General features: G+C 45.2%; 1 protein-coding gene across 9 annotated transcripts in view; it reads right to left on the bottom strand.

Annotated features, from left to right (window-relative positions):
- CABP1 (calcium binding protein 1) overlaps nt 1-19,539 on the bottom strand; it is a 72,822-nt gene that overhangs the window by 15,851 nt on the left and 37,432 nt on the right. For 3 of the 9 annotated variants that reach the window (XM_083478776.1, XM_083478777.1, XM_083478778.1), the window contains exon 2: nt 2,569-2,687. The exons of 5 other annotated variants lie outside the window; for them this stretch is intronic. In XM_083478776.1, the coding sequence (XP_083334902.1) occupies nt 2,569-2,613 (45 nt within the window). In that variant the 5' untranslated portion in view covers nt 2,614-2,687. Of the gene's footprint in view, nt 1-1,373; nt 1,748-2,568; nt 2,688-19,539 lie in introns of those variants that run through there. One more of the 9 variants, XM_083478780.1, reaches the window with a different exon arrangement.

Below are 19,539 nucleotides of genomic sequence, written 5' to 3'. Positions count from 1 at the left end.
CTAGGACTCTCAGCAAGCAAATTTAGGAAGCATTTTGCCCAGAAGTTTATTCTGAAGTTTGCAATGGTGGGGAATCAGCTCCATTGCCAGCTCAACAGCCACCCATGTTACCACTACACTGCTACTACTACTGCTGCTGCTGTGTCCACAAACGATTCTGAGCACTTCAACATAAAGCAGTCCACTGGCTGAATGCCAACACTCACACAAACCACCTGGGAGAGGGAGGGATCTGAAACACAGACATTTACATACCAGGAGCACATATGTGGGGGAAGCTTAAACACATGCCAGGACAGACATGTGTTCATAGAGGAGAAGGCTACCCCACAGAGATAGGTGTGGGGCATAGATGTGAGCATCTGTCCATATGTGTGGCTATGTCACTGTGCATAACTGGATCAATGTGCACACAGATACATGCAGAGGAGCACAGACGTTCATCCCAAGCACCATCTGCACAATCCCACAAACTCACACCCTTTTGAACCTGCGCAAATATCTGCATCTGCTTACAGGGTGGGCTCACTTCACTTTTTCCTTCTGTTTCAATAATCCCTTGCTCCACTTGTCCTTAAGAACACAGGAAGCTGCTTTATACAGAGATCAGTATTGTCCTCGCTGGGTGGCAGCAATGGCTCTCTAGGGTTTTTAGGCAGGGAACCTTTCCTGGCCCTACCTAGAGATGCTGCCAGGAATTGAACCTGGGATTTTCTGCATGCAAAGTGGGTACTCTGCCATAGAGCTATGGCCCTTCACCGTATCACCAGCATCATCCGGTTACTAACAGATGGCTACTGTTCACGCACTGCCACTGATGCCACAAGTTGGAAGTGCCTGGTTGTAAAATGTGTGCCCACCTTCCAGGTTGAACTCCATTCACAGTTCAGTCGCAGGGTGTGTGTGTTACTTATTTCCACGAATATACCTTTTTGCCAGAGCATAGAAATGGAAGGGGAAGCGGGGAATCAGTAAATGCTATGTGGGTGCTCTGCTGTATTGCTGGTTTTATTTATAAAGCCTATCTGTTGCATTCTCTGCCAAAAGTTACTTGAAGTGATTACAGCAGAAAATCACAGGAAGATTCAATAAGAATGTATGGGGGGGGGGAGAGAGAGAGAAGAACCTTGAGCACAACTGATCACGCAGCTAAAATCCAAACACTTCGCTATAGACGAAAACACCCACTGAAACCCTCAGCCGAGTTATAAACACAGAACTTAACAGCAGCATCAACAGCCAGTTATGATTAACTACTCAAAAACGCGTTTTTAAAAAAGCATCGACAGTGTGCTGAAATTAACGTTATGGCTTTCCCCCAACAAATAATTCCAAAGGGTACAAAGTATCCCAGAAAAGGCCCAGCAACTTACCCTCATGGATGGGGGAGACAGGACAAGGCCTCAGAGAAAAGGGGGTGTGAAGCAGCACATAGGAAAATATGCACTCTAAACGATGCAAAATCCAGTCCATTTCATGCTTTAAAGGTCATTGTTGTTTACCATGGAAGTGATTCTTCCAGGGTAAATGAGGACTGGCACATAACTGCCGGAAGGGCTGACCTACATTAATGCAGAAGGTGGGGCTGAAGAAACAGCGGCTGGACCCACCTCCCAACAGAAAACTGGGGAAGGGCAGAGGGGGATTTGGGAAGGAAGTCACATCTTCCCCTGTCCCAGAGTGCAGTAGCTGCTAGCAATACCCTAAAATCTTTGTTTCAACAGGGATGACAGATCACAGACCCTCATGGAAGCACAGGGGACAACCTAGCCAGGATATGTGCTTGTGGCTCAAACAAAATGCACCGCAAACTCGACACCCTTTAGTTGTGTCCCTGATGAAGAATATGCACTAATGGATTTGCACTCTGCACATCTATGCACAAAGCCACAAGTGCACCTACACCCATAGAAAGATGCTTCAGTTGGTAGCTTTGTACAAAACATGTGTTATGCTAGTATGTTTAGGTACGGAAACGTGAACACACTTGTAATCAACCAACAAGGGGCACAACCAGTGCTTTTTTCTTAAAAAATGTTTAGGGATACTCTCATTTTCCTACTAGTATTGAAATACTGTCCCTCAATGAGGCCAAACTTAGATTCACAAAACGTTTAGGGGTATGCGTCCCCCCAGAAAAAAGGCACTGGGCACAACAATCCCGAAAGGATCTCCTGCACAATTCTCAAGGCAATTAATGGCACCTATACCAAGAGGAGCATCTCCTGATCATTTATATGCAGCTTGTGCTGGAGTGCTTCCTAGTGCCTCATGCCCCATGTTTTGCAAACAGGTGCCCACAACTGCACATACCTCTGTGTCGACACACAACTGCACATGGACGGGATCATGCTTTCATGCACACAAACACCCACAAGTGACTGTTCTCAGCCTCTGCGCTGCCCGACCGATGACCAACTTTAGGTGGGGAGTTTGGGAGACACATCTCCACCTGCTTCCCACCAGCCCTCCCTACCTGTTTAAGCGACACCAAGTGGTCACCCTGTCCCAAAGATGCTGGGATGGCGACCCAAGCAGCGCACATCTAAGCAGTAGGGGGAAACGTACCTTTTTTGAGAGGTTTCTCAGTGGAGACTTCACACAGTTGCCCATAATATGCTGAAGCTGCCTTTCCGGGAGACAGGCTTAGAAAGGGAAGCGGGCAATTGGTTCCATGAAAGGCAGTCCTTAGGAGCAAAGGGAGAGAGGCGGCAGCAGTCAAATCTAGAGCTCCACTGGGCACAAGTGGCAGGGCGCCTCTCTTCTGAGAGCTCTCTTCTTCTTCCCTTCCTTCACTCATTCATCTCCTTCCTTCCTTCCTTCCCTCCCTCTCTTTCTTTCTGCTTGTTAACTTTATGCTCACTTCTTTGAAGAGATGAAGCAGGAAGGGAAGGGAAAGGAAAGGAAAGGAGGGGAGCAGCAGCAGAGAGGGAAGGAGGGAGAAACGGAAAGAAAGAGGAAGAGAAGGAGGGAGGGGGTGGATGGATATAATCTACATCAGATTAAAGTTCTGATCCCTCCCACCACTCAGGATAGGAGGAGGAGGAGGAGGAGGAGGAATCTGGTTTGACTCATTGGAGGGAGGATGAAGAGCAAAGAAGCCCCCACAAGAAGTCAGTTTCTACCTTTGCCCTCAGTGCTCAGAGACTGCCACAGTGCTCTGTTCTATCCCCTCAAACACTGAGCATTTCGATGCCCAGAGAAGACAGCTGGGAGGAGCGCAATCCACTTAGAGGCGCTAAGAAGGGCCTGAGCAAATTGAGTGCAAGAAAACAGATGAACAGAACACATCCACCACCAGTGCAGGGCTTCTTGAGAGGTTTGGCAAAAACTCTCCCCTTGAGCAGGGCCTGCATCACACAGATATGGACAGGTGTGGAATGACCCTACCCCTCCAACATTTGGGGGATTCATTCCCCACCCTCTCTCTCTCTCTCTCTCTCTCTCTCTCACACACACACACACACACACACACTGTAAGGGGGGGGGGACACAAAACCAATTTTTCACACTAGGCTTTGAACAGTTTCACCAGCAGGTTAATCAACTTAAATTTTTGGTTGATTAATTGGTAGTGGCTGAGGGTGATGTAAGCTAAGGGTTTGCATTTGGGGGCTCTTTGGGTTTTGGTGAAAGGGAATAGAATATGCCAGTATGAAGGATGCCCTTCCCCTCTAGTAATACACGGCAGCTTTTGCTTATACAACATCATCATTTATCTCACAAATCCTCTAGTAGTTGAAAACAGAGCCTATATGGGTGTTTAAATGTGCAAATTGATGTGAATTTAATCAGTTCGTGAATCTGCTGAAAAGCAGAGGATTACTCAACAAAATTAGACTTTCTATCTTTGGGGATTCTTTCTGTATCACAGAAACCTACAAAGCTGCCTTATACCAAGTAAGAACACTGGGGTCCATTTTCTCTACACTGACTGGCAGCAGCTATCCAGGGTTTCAGACAGGTGTCTTTCCCAGTCCTATCTGGAGACACCAGGGGCTGAACCAAGGACCTTCTGCACACAGAACAGATGCTCTACCACTGAGCTATGGCTCTTCCCCTTGTTTTCTCCCAGCTCTATACTTGAAATTGAGAGCCATCTGTAATTGACCCTGGAACCCAAAGCCTTGCATACACCATGAAGCCAGAACTAAGTGGCTGAAGTATTTATATATGGGGCTGCCAAAAAAGTTTGAGTCCAAGTTCCTAGAGCCTGAGAACCTTGTATAAGAACACAAGAAGAGCCTGCCAGATCAGGCTAGTGGCCCATCTAATCCAGCATCCTTTTCTCACAGTGGCAAACTAGACCCCTCAATGGGAAGCCTATAAGCAGGACCTGAGCTCCCCAGCACTCTCCCCTCCGGTGGCTTCCAGCAACCAGCATTCGGAGGCATTTAGTGGCTCTCACAGTAGAGGTAGAACAATAGCCTCCATGGCTAGTAGCCATCAAGATGAATTTGTCTAACCCTCTTTTAAAGACATTCAGGTTTGTGGCCATCACTGCCTCCTCTTTAAGCAAATTCCACATCTGAACTATGCACCGTGTCAAGAAGTCCTTCCTCTTGCCTCTCCTACATCTCCCAACATTTGTAACTGGAGCTGCAGCCCACGTGCTCTACGACGGAGCCACATCCACCCACAGCATTTGCCAGCCTGAGATGGCGTTTCCTTTCCTACTTCATGTAAGTGGTTTCCTATCTTATCACAGCACCGACAAGAAAATGGGCCTGGGAGAAGAGAGAAGGGCAAAAGAGAAAGAGGGAGAGATAGCATACCCTCAGACCTCTGGGGCACATGAGTCCCTGAAGGCAGATCTGGAATGGTTGGTGCCCATAAGGATGAGAGAAATGGATGGTGGCTGACGGAAGCAGATGCTCAGATCCTGACTTGTAGAAATGTGTGCACAGAACATGAGGAGGAGCAGCAGCAAGGCCTCTAGCCGTATGAGTCATTTTAAGCAGTAGCTGAGAATCTGAACTAATTACAAAGGGGTTTGCTCCGGGTCTCAGTTTGGCTACCTTCTCAGGTCTGGAGATCATGTAGCAGAAGAAACCTCTGTGTGTATCTTGTAACAGGCTTGCAGAAGCCAAATTCAGCTGCCACCACCGCCACCACACACTCTCTTCTGTAACAGTGTGCCTTTGGTTATTTTATTTCAGTTTTTCTACCCTATTTTCCCAAAGAGACTCATGGCAGCTAAGAGACACTCATAATAATAAACCAAGCAAAACAAACATAACCCCTTAAAAATGTTTTTAAGCTCCACCTAGGCTTTAATTTTATTTTATTTTTATTTCATTCATAGTATTATACATAATAAAAACATAGGTGTTTTAAAGCAAAATCAGAAGCTTTACAGAAGATAGCAATTGCTCCCTTTTAATTTATTTACAGAAATCAGAAGCTTTACAGAAGAAAGCAATTGCTTCCTTTTCATTTCTTTGCCAAAAAAAGAGAGAGAAAATATGAGGACAAGATACGCACTGAGATGTCAACACATTGCAGCTCCAAGGCTCCTATTTAAGTTAACATTATCCAACCTGTTTAACAAATTGCAGTGGCACGAAAATAACACTGAGCGGAACCAGAAAAAAATGACACAATGAAGTGAAAGTTTCTCAGTGGCAATGGGGCCTGACAGACCTCACCTGGGAAAGCATTCCATAGGGTAGGAGCTGCAGCAGACAAGGCTCTGCCCATAGTTGACTCCACCCTTGCCTGCTGAGGGATTTGAAGCCGGGCCTCAGATGTCAATCAGAGGGTGCAAGGAAAAGGCAGCTCCCAAGGTACCCAGATCTCTAGCCTTCTGCAAATTATGTAGAACTGGTGTGATAAAATCAAATTTCCAAGCCATGAGGCCAGTTGCAGCTGTAGTGGCCGGCAGACACTGTTCAGCTTCCTGAGTCACCCGTAAACATAGGAAACTGCCTTCCACCAAATCATTGGTCAGTCTGCCACAGGACTGTCTGATCTGACTGGCTTCCCGGAGTTCATGCAGGCAGGTATTTCCCAGCCCTGCTAAATGGAGTAACTGGGGATAAAACCTGGGACCTTCTGCATGTGTAACATGTGCTCTGCCACACAGCCACCAGTGATTTCTGGTAGATTCAGTGCATCTTGGTAAAGTTGTGAATAAGCAATCAGAGAGGGAGGCAGTGCAGTCCAGAAGGACAAGAAGGCGGCAACTCTGCTTGGGAGTTCTATTAAGGACCAGTGCCTCTGAGGATGCCAAAAGGGGCAACTGATGACTCTCTGCTGGTTTATTCTGGGACTTCAGTGCGTCAGCCTGTGGCGGCCAGTGCCCTGGTAGAGCAGAAGGCATGGAGTCCAACAGTAGATGGAGCCAGAGCCAATGGCAGACAGAGGCAGAGTCAATGACTGGTGGAACCAGCTAAAGCCACATTCACACCATATATTTAAAGCACTATGATACACTTAAGACAGGCATGGCTTCCCCCAAATAATTATGGGAGCTGTAATTCAGGGTGATGAGGGTTCTATGGAGAAAATGACAATAAAGATTATCGTATCGTATCGTATCAGCACATTTGCTACTATGGAATCCATATTTCATGGCTCACTAGAGGAAATTGCTGTCCTCCTTCGGGTTTTAATGCCCCCGTTGTTTTGTGTTTCCTTGCTCTGCTGATTTATTGCGACCCAGCGGCTGCTACTTGGGCTGGGTCACTCCGTTCTTTCCAATCTTGTCTGAGCTCTGCCTGGAGAATGTGACTCATTGGCCACCATTCCTTGCCTTCCGAGGCTGTCTGATCGGTCCACCCCCCCCCCTATCAAAGAATCTGAACATCTGCACTCCCTACGTCATGCCTCTGACGAAGTGGGCTCTGGTCCACAAAAAGCTGATGCCGTAATAAACTTGCTAGTCTTTAAAACAAGCCTTTTGGGGAAGGCTCCCAGCTCAGTGGAAGAGCATCTTCTTTGCATGCAGAAGGTCTCAGGCTCCATCCCTCTGTCCTCTGCATCTCCAAGTAGGGTTGTGAAAGGGTGTTTGCTTGAAACTCTGGAAAGCTGATGCCAGTCAGTGTAGAACAGGGCTGAGGAACCTTTTTCAGCCCAAGGGCCACATTCACTCCTAGGCAACCTCCCAGGGGGCCACATGCCAGTGGTGGGTGGAGTCAGAGGCAAAAGTGGGTGGAGCAACTGATGCAAATTTTACCTTTGTACAATAAGCTAGTTCTCTCTCTCTCTCTCTCTCTCTCTCTCTCTCTCTCTCACACACACACACACACACAGCACCTCCCTTTCCTCCATCCAGGCAGACAAAAAAACCCCATTTATATGCTTTTACACATGTTCTAGTGGTTTTATACTGTATTTTTATTCTATGTTTATACTTTTTGCGTTGTGCTTTTTAACTATTAAGTGGTTTGTAAATGTTTTTAAATAAATAAATAAATAGAATTCGAGGAAACATTCCATCAGAGGACTTAGTAGGCTAGCAAGCCCTGTGCCGCAGCTGACCTCAAGAAGAAGGCTCATTGATCAGTGGTACGGCATCTGCTTTGGATGCAGAAGGTCCCAGGTTCAATCCCCAGGTAGGGCTGAGAACGTCCCCTGCCAATCACTGTAGACAATCCTGAGCTAGATGGACGAAAGGTCCAACTCAGTAGAAGGCAGATTCCTATAGCACAGCACCTGTTTTACATGAAGGCCTCAGGTTCAGTGCCCGTCGGGCTAGGAGACACCCAACCTGAAATCCTTGATCACTGCTGCTAGTCGTTGTAGGCAATTTGAACCGGATGGAGTAAGCTTTTGACATTGTGTAAGGTTTACATTCCTATGACCCACTTCCTTGGGGAGCTGTTTGTGCCATGTGTAGGAGACCTTATCTGTTTCTGCAGACATAAGAAGAGCCTTCTGGATCCAGCCAATGATCCATCTAGTTCAGGTATCCTGTTCTCTCACTGGCCAAGCAGATAAGCCAAAGGGAACTCTGCAAGCAGGACCTGGACACAAGAGCCCCCTCCTCTCCTGTGGTTTCCAGCGACTGATATTCAGAAACATTACTGCCTCCAACTGTGGAGGCAGAGCATAGCCATTGTGGCTAGTAGCCACTGATAGCCTTGTCCACCATGAATTTGTCTAATCCTCTTTTAAGGCCACCTAAGTTGGTGGCCATCACTACCTCCTGTGTGAGCGAGTTCCATAGTTCAACTGTGGGCTGACCTCTGCACCATAGCAGGTGTGGAAATACCTCCCAAGTCTGAGAAAGGCAGAATAGCTCCCTCCTCAGGTCAGGGGGACCAAGGGGGAAGCACTGAGGATCATCCTCTGAATGCAGCAGCCTTGTTTCATTGCCACCTGAATCGTCCCCAAAGGGGCCAAATCTGAGAATCATGACTGAGGACAGAGTTTATCTTCTCAATGTTATGGCAATGGCATAGCAAAGATCCCCCACACTGCTACTGCTGGGAAGTGCAATCTGACCCCAAAGGCAGATTGATGCACATTTTATTCTTTGCAGAACACTGAGCACTTTCTGCAAGGGTCTGGCGTCAGCAGCCAATAGCACTTCCAGTCCATCTGGAGCAGCTGTTGATGTTATGAACAACAGGCTGGCTTCACATCATGCTGTGCATTGTGTGTGTGTTTTTTTAAAAGGTCCCTGGCTTCAAAGAGATTTGGGGGAGACATAAAGCAGTCTGCTCAAACCACACTGGAATTCCTCATTTGCAAAGGAATTAATTATTTACACACACACGGACACACACACACATCCCCTTTTTCCAGAGACGTCAAGCGCTCTCTGCATCTGGCATTTTTATGAAGTTCTGTGAGTCTGATGAGGGATGTTGGAAATGTAGTGAGCAAAGTCATCTTCATAGGGATGGCTTTTACCATTTAACCATCTTTGCCAATTATTGAGGCCACATCCTTGTTTAGTTAGCAATTAAAACCTTTCTATTCTGAGTACAAAGTTCAGTTCATAAGTTTATTGTTCTAGAGACAAAGGCCATGACAAACTTGTATTAAGCAATAGTATTAATAAAATAATTCAGAACATACAGGCAAAACATAAAAATAATATGGTAAGATTCTGAGCATTAAAACATAGCTTCTCTTGTGCAACTCTGATAGCTCCAATTCTAATACTATTTTGCCTTTTTAAAATGCAATTTGCCAACATCCATGGTGTAAGAGAGAGAAGTTACCAGAGACACCAACAAATTCAAATCCAGCTTGATGTCAAATTAAATCTCTGAATCACCACATCAACGTATATATTTTTTATCTAACTCCTTTTGCCATGGTTGTTTTGTTTTGCCTGCATTTTTGTTTTGTTTTTTTGCAGCCAATGCATAGAGGGCCACTCGTGTGTTACAAAGCTATTATTGCCACTCAAAAGAAATTGAACCATTTCTTCCGGGCTCTGCCTGCTTGCTTGTGTGCACAAAGGTTCCAGAAAGCAATCTCTGGAGTCTTTATTTAAGGCTAACAGATAATGAGTGAAGTCTTCCACCTGCGGTTGACCACAAATACAAAGGCTGTCTGCTTATGGGACCTTGCTGTAGTAGCCTTCCAAGAATGCAGTGGTCATCACTTGGAAACACAGTGCAATAAATGCAGTTCTTAAGGAAACTGGTCAGAGTTTGGTCATATAACAAGCTCTAAAACGCTCTCTTCTCAAAAGTGGATGCCAAGGGGGAAATCTGGTGTTTCCAGTTTAGTTGTAGGTCCCTCCTGGATTCTGTCCAGAAAAGCCAATTCCTTAACTGACACTTATTCAATGTCAAAGCAAAGCTCATTTCTAAAACACCTTGACAAGCTGCTTTCCAGAGCTGGTTATCACCCAAGTCCATACAGCACAGGAAAACTCTCAATAGGCATAGTAGCAAATTTTAATATATACTTTAAATGAGCACTGTCCGCTCTTGCCTTAATTGTTGGCCATGAGGATTATGTATGAAGAAGAGCTTCTGATATTCCTGATGGTAGAGTATAGTTAGTTAGTTAGTTAGTTAGATATAATATATTCTGCACAGTTTCTGAAACTTTACTGGAGTTCAAATCAGAGCCCCAGACTGCAAAACCTTAGAGCATTTGAATAAGCACTTTCCTACCAAATATCTTTGTGGCAGGTTCAATCAACTGCCCTCCTTTATTGTAAAAGAACTTCATCAATGCCCCATGGTTTTCTATGCTTTAACTTTCACTGCTTCCATATGATACTTCCAAGAACGGCTTTCACTAAAGTGTACAACCAGGTATCTAAATGAGTAAGTTTGTTCAATAGCTCGCTGATCTAAAACATCATTTATACCTAGGACTGTCTTTGCCAAAAATCATAATCTTGGTCTTAAGAGTAATTTATAGATAGGATTTCCTGTTTACAGTATGTGCTAAACACCCCTCAAGAGATTTTTGAGGCCCAATCAAGAAAGAGAGAGGAGAACTAATTCATCTGCATACATCAACAAGGAGATCTATCTGTTCCTAATTACTGGAGAGGTGGAGCTTGCATTGGCTAAATATTTCCCCAAATCATTGCTATAAAAGTTAAAAAGAGTGGGAGCCAGAATGCAACCTTGCTTCACTCCTTATGACATTTTAAAAGCATCAGTCATGCCATCATTTAAACCTCTTTTTTGTATTGCTGTATAGTTCGTGGATGAACAGCAGAATTCTGTAGTCAATGTTAGCAATTCGAAATTTCTCCCTGTCTATTTCAATTAGTAGTCGAATGCTGCAGAAAACTCAATAAAGGCTACATAAGGATAATTCTTAATGTTCTTAGTATATTTCCTTATGGTTAAGAGTAAAACATCGTTCATTGATGCTGTGCCCTCCTCTGAATCCCACTTGTTCTTCACGAATAATGTTGCTATTTTGCAACTAGTTTGATAATTTTGAAGGCGATACCATGCCTATAGCTTTGAGGAAGTGTCTAACCAGCTAATTGGCTGATAGTTTTCTGGATTCTTCCTATCTCCTTTCTTATAAATCAGGAAAATAATACTCAATTTTCACCCAGAGGACATTTGGCCTGTGTGGTTTATGGTGGTAAATAAGCCAGCCAGGATAGACTTCCATGATTCCATGTATTCTTTATAGAGCTCAGGTGGAAGAATATCTTCTCCAGGTTGCCAATCAGGCAGGTTTGAGAAATACTTAAACACTGCTGGTACATATGTTTGCCCAGATTTTGTTGTTGTTGTTTAGTCATTTAGTCGTGTCCGACTCTTCGTGGCCCCATGGACCAGAGCACGCCAAGCACTTCTGTCTTCCAGCTTGGTCAAACTCATGTTCGTAGCTTCAAGAACACTGTCCAACCATCTCGTCCTCTGTCGTCTCCTTCTCCTTGTGCCCTCAATCTTTCCCAACATCAGGGTCTTTTCCAGGGAGTCTTCTCTTCTCATGAGGTGGCCAAATATTGGCCACCAAATATGTTGGAGAAACATTTAACACAATTAAAGGGAGGAATTGAGGCTTCTTGTAATGATCTCACTTCATTTAAACTCTGGGCCACCAGTTCCCAGAATCTGTCTTCCTTATTTTCCATTACTGCTAGCCCCAGTTCCTGCCACTGGGTTTTCATATATTCAGCTTTCTTGCTTTTGAGCAGAGTCTTGTATTCCAATCTACGTTTGATCACATTTTCTGTGGAAGTCTCTGATGAATTCTTATGCAAATCCCTAATTGCTTTAACCAGAACTTTCTTAGCTACTTTGCACTGACCATCAAACCAGTCAAGGCGTGTTGTCTTTGCGTTGTTATTAATTATATAAGCTATCAAATAGGGCCTGGGTTCTGTGACAATTTGATGGAAAACATCAACAAAATCTGGGGATTTGCTCACAAAAAGTTGACTCAAGTTTGTCATGCCCTGGTAGCTAGTATGTTTTCTGTTAAAGGACATAGGATCACTGATATTGGAAAGCAGTTGCTTTCTGTTTGTTCTAGCACTTCAAAAGTGTTCACAAAAGTGAATAAAAATGTAAAGGTAAAGGTAAAAGACCCCTGGAGGGTTAAGTCCAGTCAAAGGCAACTATGGAGTTGCGGCACTCATCTCGCTTTCAGGCCAAGGGAGCCGGCATTTGTCCACAGACAGATTTCCAGGTTATGTGGCCAGCATGACTAAACCGCTTCTGGTGCATGGAGGACCGTGACAAGTGCCAGAGGGCACGGAAACACCATTTACCTTCCCACTGAAGTGGTACCTACTTATCTACTTGCATTGGCATGCTTTTGAACTGCTAGGTTGACAGGAGCTGGGACAGAGCAACGGGAGCTCACTCCGTCGCGGGGATTCGAACCGCCAGCCTTCCAATTGGCAAGCCCAAGAGGCTCAGTGGTTTAGACCACAGCGCCACCCCTGTCCCCTACAAAAGTGAATAATGAAGGAGAGACTATAATGTGATTGATAGCACTTCCAGCATGCTTGTTCAAATAAGCATATTGACCCTTAGATATGTCTAGAGGACTCTTGTGAAGAACATATAAATTATGTTGGAATACAAATTGCAACAGTTTCAGGCTCTGTGCATGCATCATCTTGTCCAAAGAACAATGTGAGGTTAGGAAAATATCTTCTGAGTCTAAGCGTAAAAGTACCAAGAGACCCTCTGCAGTTGCTACAACTGAGGCATTAAAATCTCCACTAAAAAGTACAAATGCTGTGGGGAATTTATGGCTGATCTGCTCTAGTAGGGATGTTCAACCTGACTAAACATTGGTGGTCAGCGACATACTATTAGTAGGAGGGAGTTAGATATTTATTTATACAGAAAAGAAATGCTCCTAATTCAATTTTGATTTCTACTGACATAAGATAGTTATTCTGAATTCGAAACTCTGCTATCAAAACTTCCCCTCCTAAATCAAGTGATAAAAAGTAGTCAGGCCCCCACTTCCTCGGCCCTTTTTAAATTACGATTAAGAATATAGCCTTCCATAATAATTAATTGTTGTATGTTTTTAACTCTATGGTTTTATGTTTTTAGTGCTGTAAACAGATTTCATCTACTATGAATATATTTTGTATACTGCATTTCATATACAAATATATTTTATAAACAAGCAAAAAACAAATTTCTATAAAACAAAATCACCACAATAGCTGGCAATTCAGCTGTCCACAGGAAGTGCCCCCTTTGGACCTTGGTGCTGGGAATCAACAAATTTGTAGATTTTTGTGTCTCCAACGTGCTTATTTTTAAATCTTAGATTCAGTTCTCCACATATCCACATCAGCTTGAGATTTATTTATTTTTTAAGTTGCTCATGAAAATTCACCAGCATTTTAGTTTCAATTTCTCTTAATATACACATTTTCAAAGTAGCTTCCCGGGATATAATGCATTTTTTTAATGCAATTTCCCCTAATATGTGCAATTATATGCATACTTTATGCCAGTATATGCATTTTTGCTCACATCACTTGGCTGGAGAACTGCACTGTGACATGTGGAGAAGTAAAGGTTTTAAAGGGTGGCTGTGTTTCGATTTGTGTATTATTTCAGAAAGTACAAATTAGGATCAAGCAAATGGCTCATCTAGTCCAGAATCTTGTTCTTATGGTGGCCAGCCAGATGCCCCATTCAAAAGCCCCCTAGCAGGACTCATGGACAAGAGCATTCTCCCCTCCTGCGGATTCCAGCAAACTGGTATTCAGAACATCGCTGCCTAGGCCTCCAAAGCAGGGCCAGTAACAAACATTTCCCAGTGGATTGCACCCCATCAGTCAGATTGGCCCATCTCCTGATACACCCCAAACCTGGGAACCAGCAGCTTCACTTTAGCTCCTGTGAGGGCCACTTCAGCTTGCTGTGCACGTCTCACATATCATAATGCCAGCATCTGGGTCCACCTCCACCAAGGCCCTTTGCTAATATTAAGCAATTATGCTCCACCACACCCACATCCTAACCTGTCATTAGCCTAATGCGACACTGCGGCTGGTGCTCAGGCACAATGACAGAGCATCTGTTTCTTCCCCCACCTCCCCCCTGGTATTGCTCCGCTGCAAAGAGAGAGAGAGAGAGAGAGAGCTGTGCCAGGACTGTCAGCTTGGCCAAGCGTCTCAGAAAGCCCATTATTGAGACAACCACTGCAGCACTGATGAGATGCCTCGCTCTGTCTCCTGTTGCCTGCACTGTGAGCCTCTTCTTTTCTCCTTGGGACGCCCTCTTCTCCAGCTCAGGGACACTTCGCACTGCTTCGATAGCACACTGTGTGAAGTCACCCCTCCAGCTTGGGGCGTTCCAATCAATGGCTGTACATACTGTTGCAGAACTAACAGGAGGAGCTGGGCTCCCTCCTCTCCTCAGATGGGGAGAGGTACACTATCAGGCTGTGATGTATTTTGATGCTAAGAGTAGCAGGACTTATGTGTGCTTCAAGGAGTTCTTTTCTGTAGAGCTTTTATAGAAAGGAAGAAACCACCCATTTTGCTCACTAAGAGTCATCTGCATGATCAGGGCACAGCATCTGCTCTGCATACAGAAGACCCCCCAGGTTCAATCCTCATGTAGGGCTAGGAGAGACGCCCTATCTGAAGGGCTGCTGGTCACTATAGGCCAAATGTTAGGAAACTGTAGCCATCCAGATGTTGCTAGACTACAGATCCCCTCATCCCTGACCATCCCTGATGGATGGGTCCATAATTAAGACCATGTTCATCCACCAGTCTAGACTAGGGGTTCAAGGGTGAGGGTGAGGCTTGCTATTGTCCATATAACCACCAACTCCTTTCCCAGAAAACTTCTTGATCTTGGACTTAGAGCAGCGGTTCTCAATCTGTGGGTCCCCAGATGTTGTTGGACTACAACTCCCATCATCCCTGAGCTCTGGCCTTGCTAGCTAGGGGTGATGGGAGTTGTAGTTCAACAACATTTGGGGATCCACAGGTTGAGAAAGGCTGACTTAGAGGGTCTTAGAGAGACCACTTGGGTATGCTCCTGGTCTATTTATTGCCCTGTTGCCCAGCAGTATCCCTGATTGGGCTGTCCAAGGTAGTCTCTGGGGTATTGTTGGATTTCAGGATGATTGTCTTGAGTGACCTCAATATCCATGTGGAGGGAATCAGTTACAATGGGTCCAGGACCAAATCAAGAGACTAGGATTAGGTGAGTGCTTCTCACCCCCTGGGTAGTTACCGTATTTTTCGCTCTATAAGACGCACCAGACCACAAGACGCACCTAGTTTTTGGAGGAGGAAAACAAGAAAAAAAATATTCTGAATCTCAGAAGCCAGAACAACAAGAGGGATCGCTGCACAGTGAAAGCAGCGATCCCTCTTGCTGTTCTGACTTCTGGGATAGCTGTGCAGCCTGCATTCACTCCATAAGACGCACACACATTTCCCCTTACTTTTTAGGAGGGGAAAAGTGAGTCTTATAGAGCAAAAAATACGGTACGTTAATGGGGTGCCGCAGAGCACTATCTTATCTCCAATGCTATTTAATATCTATATGAAGCCACTGGGAGTGGTCATTAGGAGTCTTGGGGCAAGGTGCCATCAGCTCTATTTCTCCATAACATCTGAACTGGGAGAGGCTGTGCAGCCCTCTGGACCAGTGCCTGGATGCAGTGGTTAGATGGATGAGGACAAACAAAATGAGCTTGAATCTTGGCGAGATGAGGACACTGTGTGGTTCCTGTGTCTGAGAAACTGGTCAACTGCCTACCTCTGAAGGAGAAGGTTCGGAGTCTGGGGGTGATTCTGGACCGATCTTTGTTACTGAAAGCCCAGGTAGCCTCAGTGGCTAGAAGTGCCTTTTACCAGCTCCAACTGGTATGGCAGCTACAATCGTTCCTAGACTGGGAAAGCTTGGCCACAGTAGTTCATGTACTGGTTACTTTAAGATTAGATTACAGTGGTACCTCCAGTTACGAATTTAATTCGTTCCAGAGGTCTATTCTTAACCCGAAACCATTTTTAACATGGGGCGTGCTTTCACTAATGGGGCCTCCCACTGCCGCCGCACCATCAGCACGTGACTTCTGCTTGCATCCCGGGACAAAGTTTGCAACCAGGAGCATCTACTTTCGGGTTAGCGGAACTCGTTACCCAAAGCGTTCGTAAGGAGGACAGTACGTAACCCGAGGTTCTACTGAACTGCAATGTGCTCTAAGTGGGGCTTGCCTTGCATTTGATCTGGAAGCTGCAGTTGGTGCAGAATGCTGCAGCACGACTGCTGTCAGGAGACCCTGTCAACATATAACACTTGTGCTCAGAGATCTGCACTGGTTGCTGATTTGCTACCAGGCCAAGTTCAAGACACTTAACAACTTGGGACCAGGACTATGAGATAACCTTTCCCCACATGTGGCCTCTCATCCACTTTAATCAGCAGAATGAGAATTACTCTGGGTGCCATATGATACCCATTCTGCATTTGTAAGAACTCCATCATTTCATATGGCAGCGCTTACCCTTTGGAACTCCCTGCCTATTGACACGAGGCAGGTGCCTTCACTGTACTCTTTCTGTGCCTGCTAAAAGCATTTTTGTTTAGACAATTTTTTGTTTAGTCAAAGCCTATCCAAAAGATGTAGAATGTTGACATGTGCTTTAACCTGGTTTTTAGCTTATCACTGATTTTAATTATTTTTTAATTATTTTTTTTACTAACAATTTCATTGTTTTGTTCTCTTTGTAAAGTGCTTTGAGGACTTTTTAGAACCAAGCAGTATTTCAATCTAGTGAAACGAAACAAAAAAGCTATGCTGACCGGAGCAGATGGGAGTCTAGCAATACCTGGAGGGTCACAGGTTCCCTACCTCTGATGTAGGCAAGGCATTACTGAGCTGAGTGAACCAGTACACAGTGATATAAGACAGCTTCCTATCTTCCTACAAGACTGATGCAGGGAGGGGGACCAGTTTGCCAGCTGGTATGGTTTCTCTCCTTGACATAACACATGTAATAAGAGGAGACTGGCACTCTGCAATCCTGATCATTAAGGCGCCCCCTGAGGTGCTCAGTACTCCTCTCCACAAACTCCTCCAGGCAACCATTTCACATCTCCATAACTCTGTGTATGGGGGAAGTGCATGCGGATGGACAGTTAACCACCCTACTTGCTCCAGTTCTGCCGTCATGAACCTGCTGTTTCCTCCTGTGTTAGGGTTGCTAGGGGGTTGCATGAGCCCTGGGTGTTTTCTCCTGGGCCCCTGATCTTCTTCCCCTCTGTTTTAAAAAACTTAGTTCTGTTGTTTTTTTTAACTTTGCTTAGTGATAAACATAAGGAAGATAAGGCTCCAAATGGCTATAAACCTTGATGGTTATGTTCTGCCTTCACTGTCAGAGGCAGTAATGCTTCTGAATACCAGTTGCTGAAAACCACAGAGGGGAGAGGGCTGTTGCGCTCAGGTTCCCCTCCTAGGCTTTCCTTTGGGGGCATCTGGTTGGCCACTGGTAGAACAGGATGCTGGACTAGAGTAGGGGCAGACTTTGGTAATCTTTCGTAATACAGTGCCCTGTGTGAGGCCAACATTTGGTGCCCCTGAATGGATCTCAATTTTGCATCTCTTTGGCTCAGTGCCCTGTGCAGGGGAACAGCTCACACAACCCTAAATCCGGCACTGGGCAGATGGGCCACTGGCCTGATCCAGCATACTCTTCTGGTGGTCTTATGCTCTTGGGAAGTCCACAAGTAAGGTCTGAACAGCCTCCCCAATTGCTTGCCTCCAGAATCTCGTCACTAAAACCCTACCTAGATATGCCAGGGATTAAACCTGGGACGTTCTGCATGCACAGCAGATGCTCTACCATCAAGCTACAGTTCCCCCTAGTTTGTCTGAAAAAATGGTGTCCTGCCATTCCACCAAATGGTACTCCCAAGAGCACACTTCAAGGAGAGCACATAGATTGGGAAAACTGCTCCTGCAGACATTACCGCGCACACATGCCAATCTAATGTATGAGGCGCTTCCCCAAAGAAGACAAACTGTGTCACACAGAGCTTTAGATGCACTTACTCTGCATCTCCCTGGAGACACCCCCAACTCCTAGTCTGTCATCTCCTCTTCCCAGTCCCCAGCTGCATGAGAAATACAGGTTGGGCTTGTGATACAATGCACCGTTGGAGAGCCAAATCCCTCTCTCCTTGCATTTCAAAAATCCTCACTTTGGCTTCATGGACTGCTTGTGCTAGGACAGTGTGTTGTCTGGGGCTGATGGGAGCTGTAGTCCAAAATGTCTGAAGAGCACCAAGTCAGGACTGGTTGGTTAAAAGTTACACACTGTAGCCCCACCAAGATTGGGATAGGTTGACAGAGGTTGTATGAAACCTGAGCAGAACAGTTGGGGGTGTTAATGCTTCTCTCTCTCCCCGGAGGGGAGCCAGTGGTGGCATACTGGTTACATTGTTGAACTAGGACCTGGAAGACCAGGGTTCAGATCCCCACGCAGCCAGCAAACTCCCAGGGTGACCTTGGGCCAGTTACCATCTCTCAGCCTAACCTAACTCATGGAGTTCTTGTGAGGATATGTTGGGGAGGAAGAGAACCCTTGAGCTCCTTGGAGAAAACGTGGGATATAAATGTGATAGATAAATAAACAAACAAACCGTAAAATTAATTTTCTTCCTTATTGTGAAGGAAAGAAATTAACTCCTTCTTCCACCTCCCTCTTTTTCAGAGTTTTCAGGAATTTAATTTGGACCTGCCTTTGCCATCCTAAGGACCTCCAGATGTTTCAGACTACAACTCCCAGCTGTGCTGGCTGGGGCTGATGGAGGTTGTAGTCCAAAACATCTGAAGAGCAGCCAGCTGGTGAAGAGCTTGCTAGAATACTTCTGGGAGGGAGCATCTTATGGAGCAGTCTTTCTGCCCCTTCCTGCTCCATCCCTACAGATAGGCTGCAGAAAGGGACAGGTTAGAGACAATCCCTCTCTCTTTAGCCTCTCCATAACATAGGGAGGATTCATTCCCAGCAAGAACACTTGGACGCTATCAACTTGACACAACAGCATCAAGAGCCAGCCTAACCTATCTCACAGGGTTGTTAGGAGCATAAAATGAAGAGGAGGAGAACAGTGTATGTCACCCTGACCTCCTTGAAAGAAATCTAACAATAAATAACTAACAATAAACAAACAAACAAACAAACCATTCTACGCATCATGCTCAGTTTAAAATCCTGACTGTCTGAAGATTTCAGACCTGGATAAAAAGGACTTTAAAAAAAATACTCATGCAGAGAGAGCTGTTATCAACCAAATGTTTTGCGAGTGGCAGTGTGGGATTGGACACAGAGCACAATTTAGCAACTGAAGCAAACACTCCCTGTCCCGCTCTCTCCACCATGTCTAATTCTGGTGCTCTTTTATTTGGCTGACGCATCAAAATAAAAATGCATGTTTAAAAAGGGTCAGTTAAATGGCTGGAATTGGCATTTGTCACTCCCGTAAACTTAAATGTCAAACCTTTCTGGGTGGAAAGATGCAGGGGCCACCTGCAGGGAGAAGATTATCAGCACTATTATAAGGTGGCAGAGAAAGAGATAGAGATGGAAGTTGCTGAGGTTCTCTTGCACAAGCATCCCCTGTTCATTTCAATGGGACTTGTGCAAGA

Source organism: Podarcis liolepis (genome assembly GCF_965112155.1).
Source record: "Podarcis liolepis genome assembly, chromosome: 15".
Lineage (NCBI taxonomy): Eukaryota > Metazoa > Chordata > Lepidosauria > Squamata > Lacertidae > Podarcis > Podarcis liolepis.
This window is presented reverse-complemented; position numbering and strand designations above follow the sequence as displayed.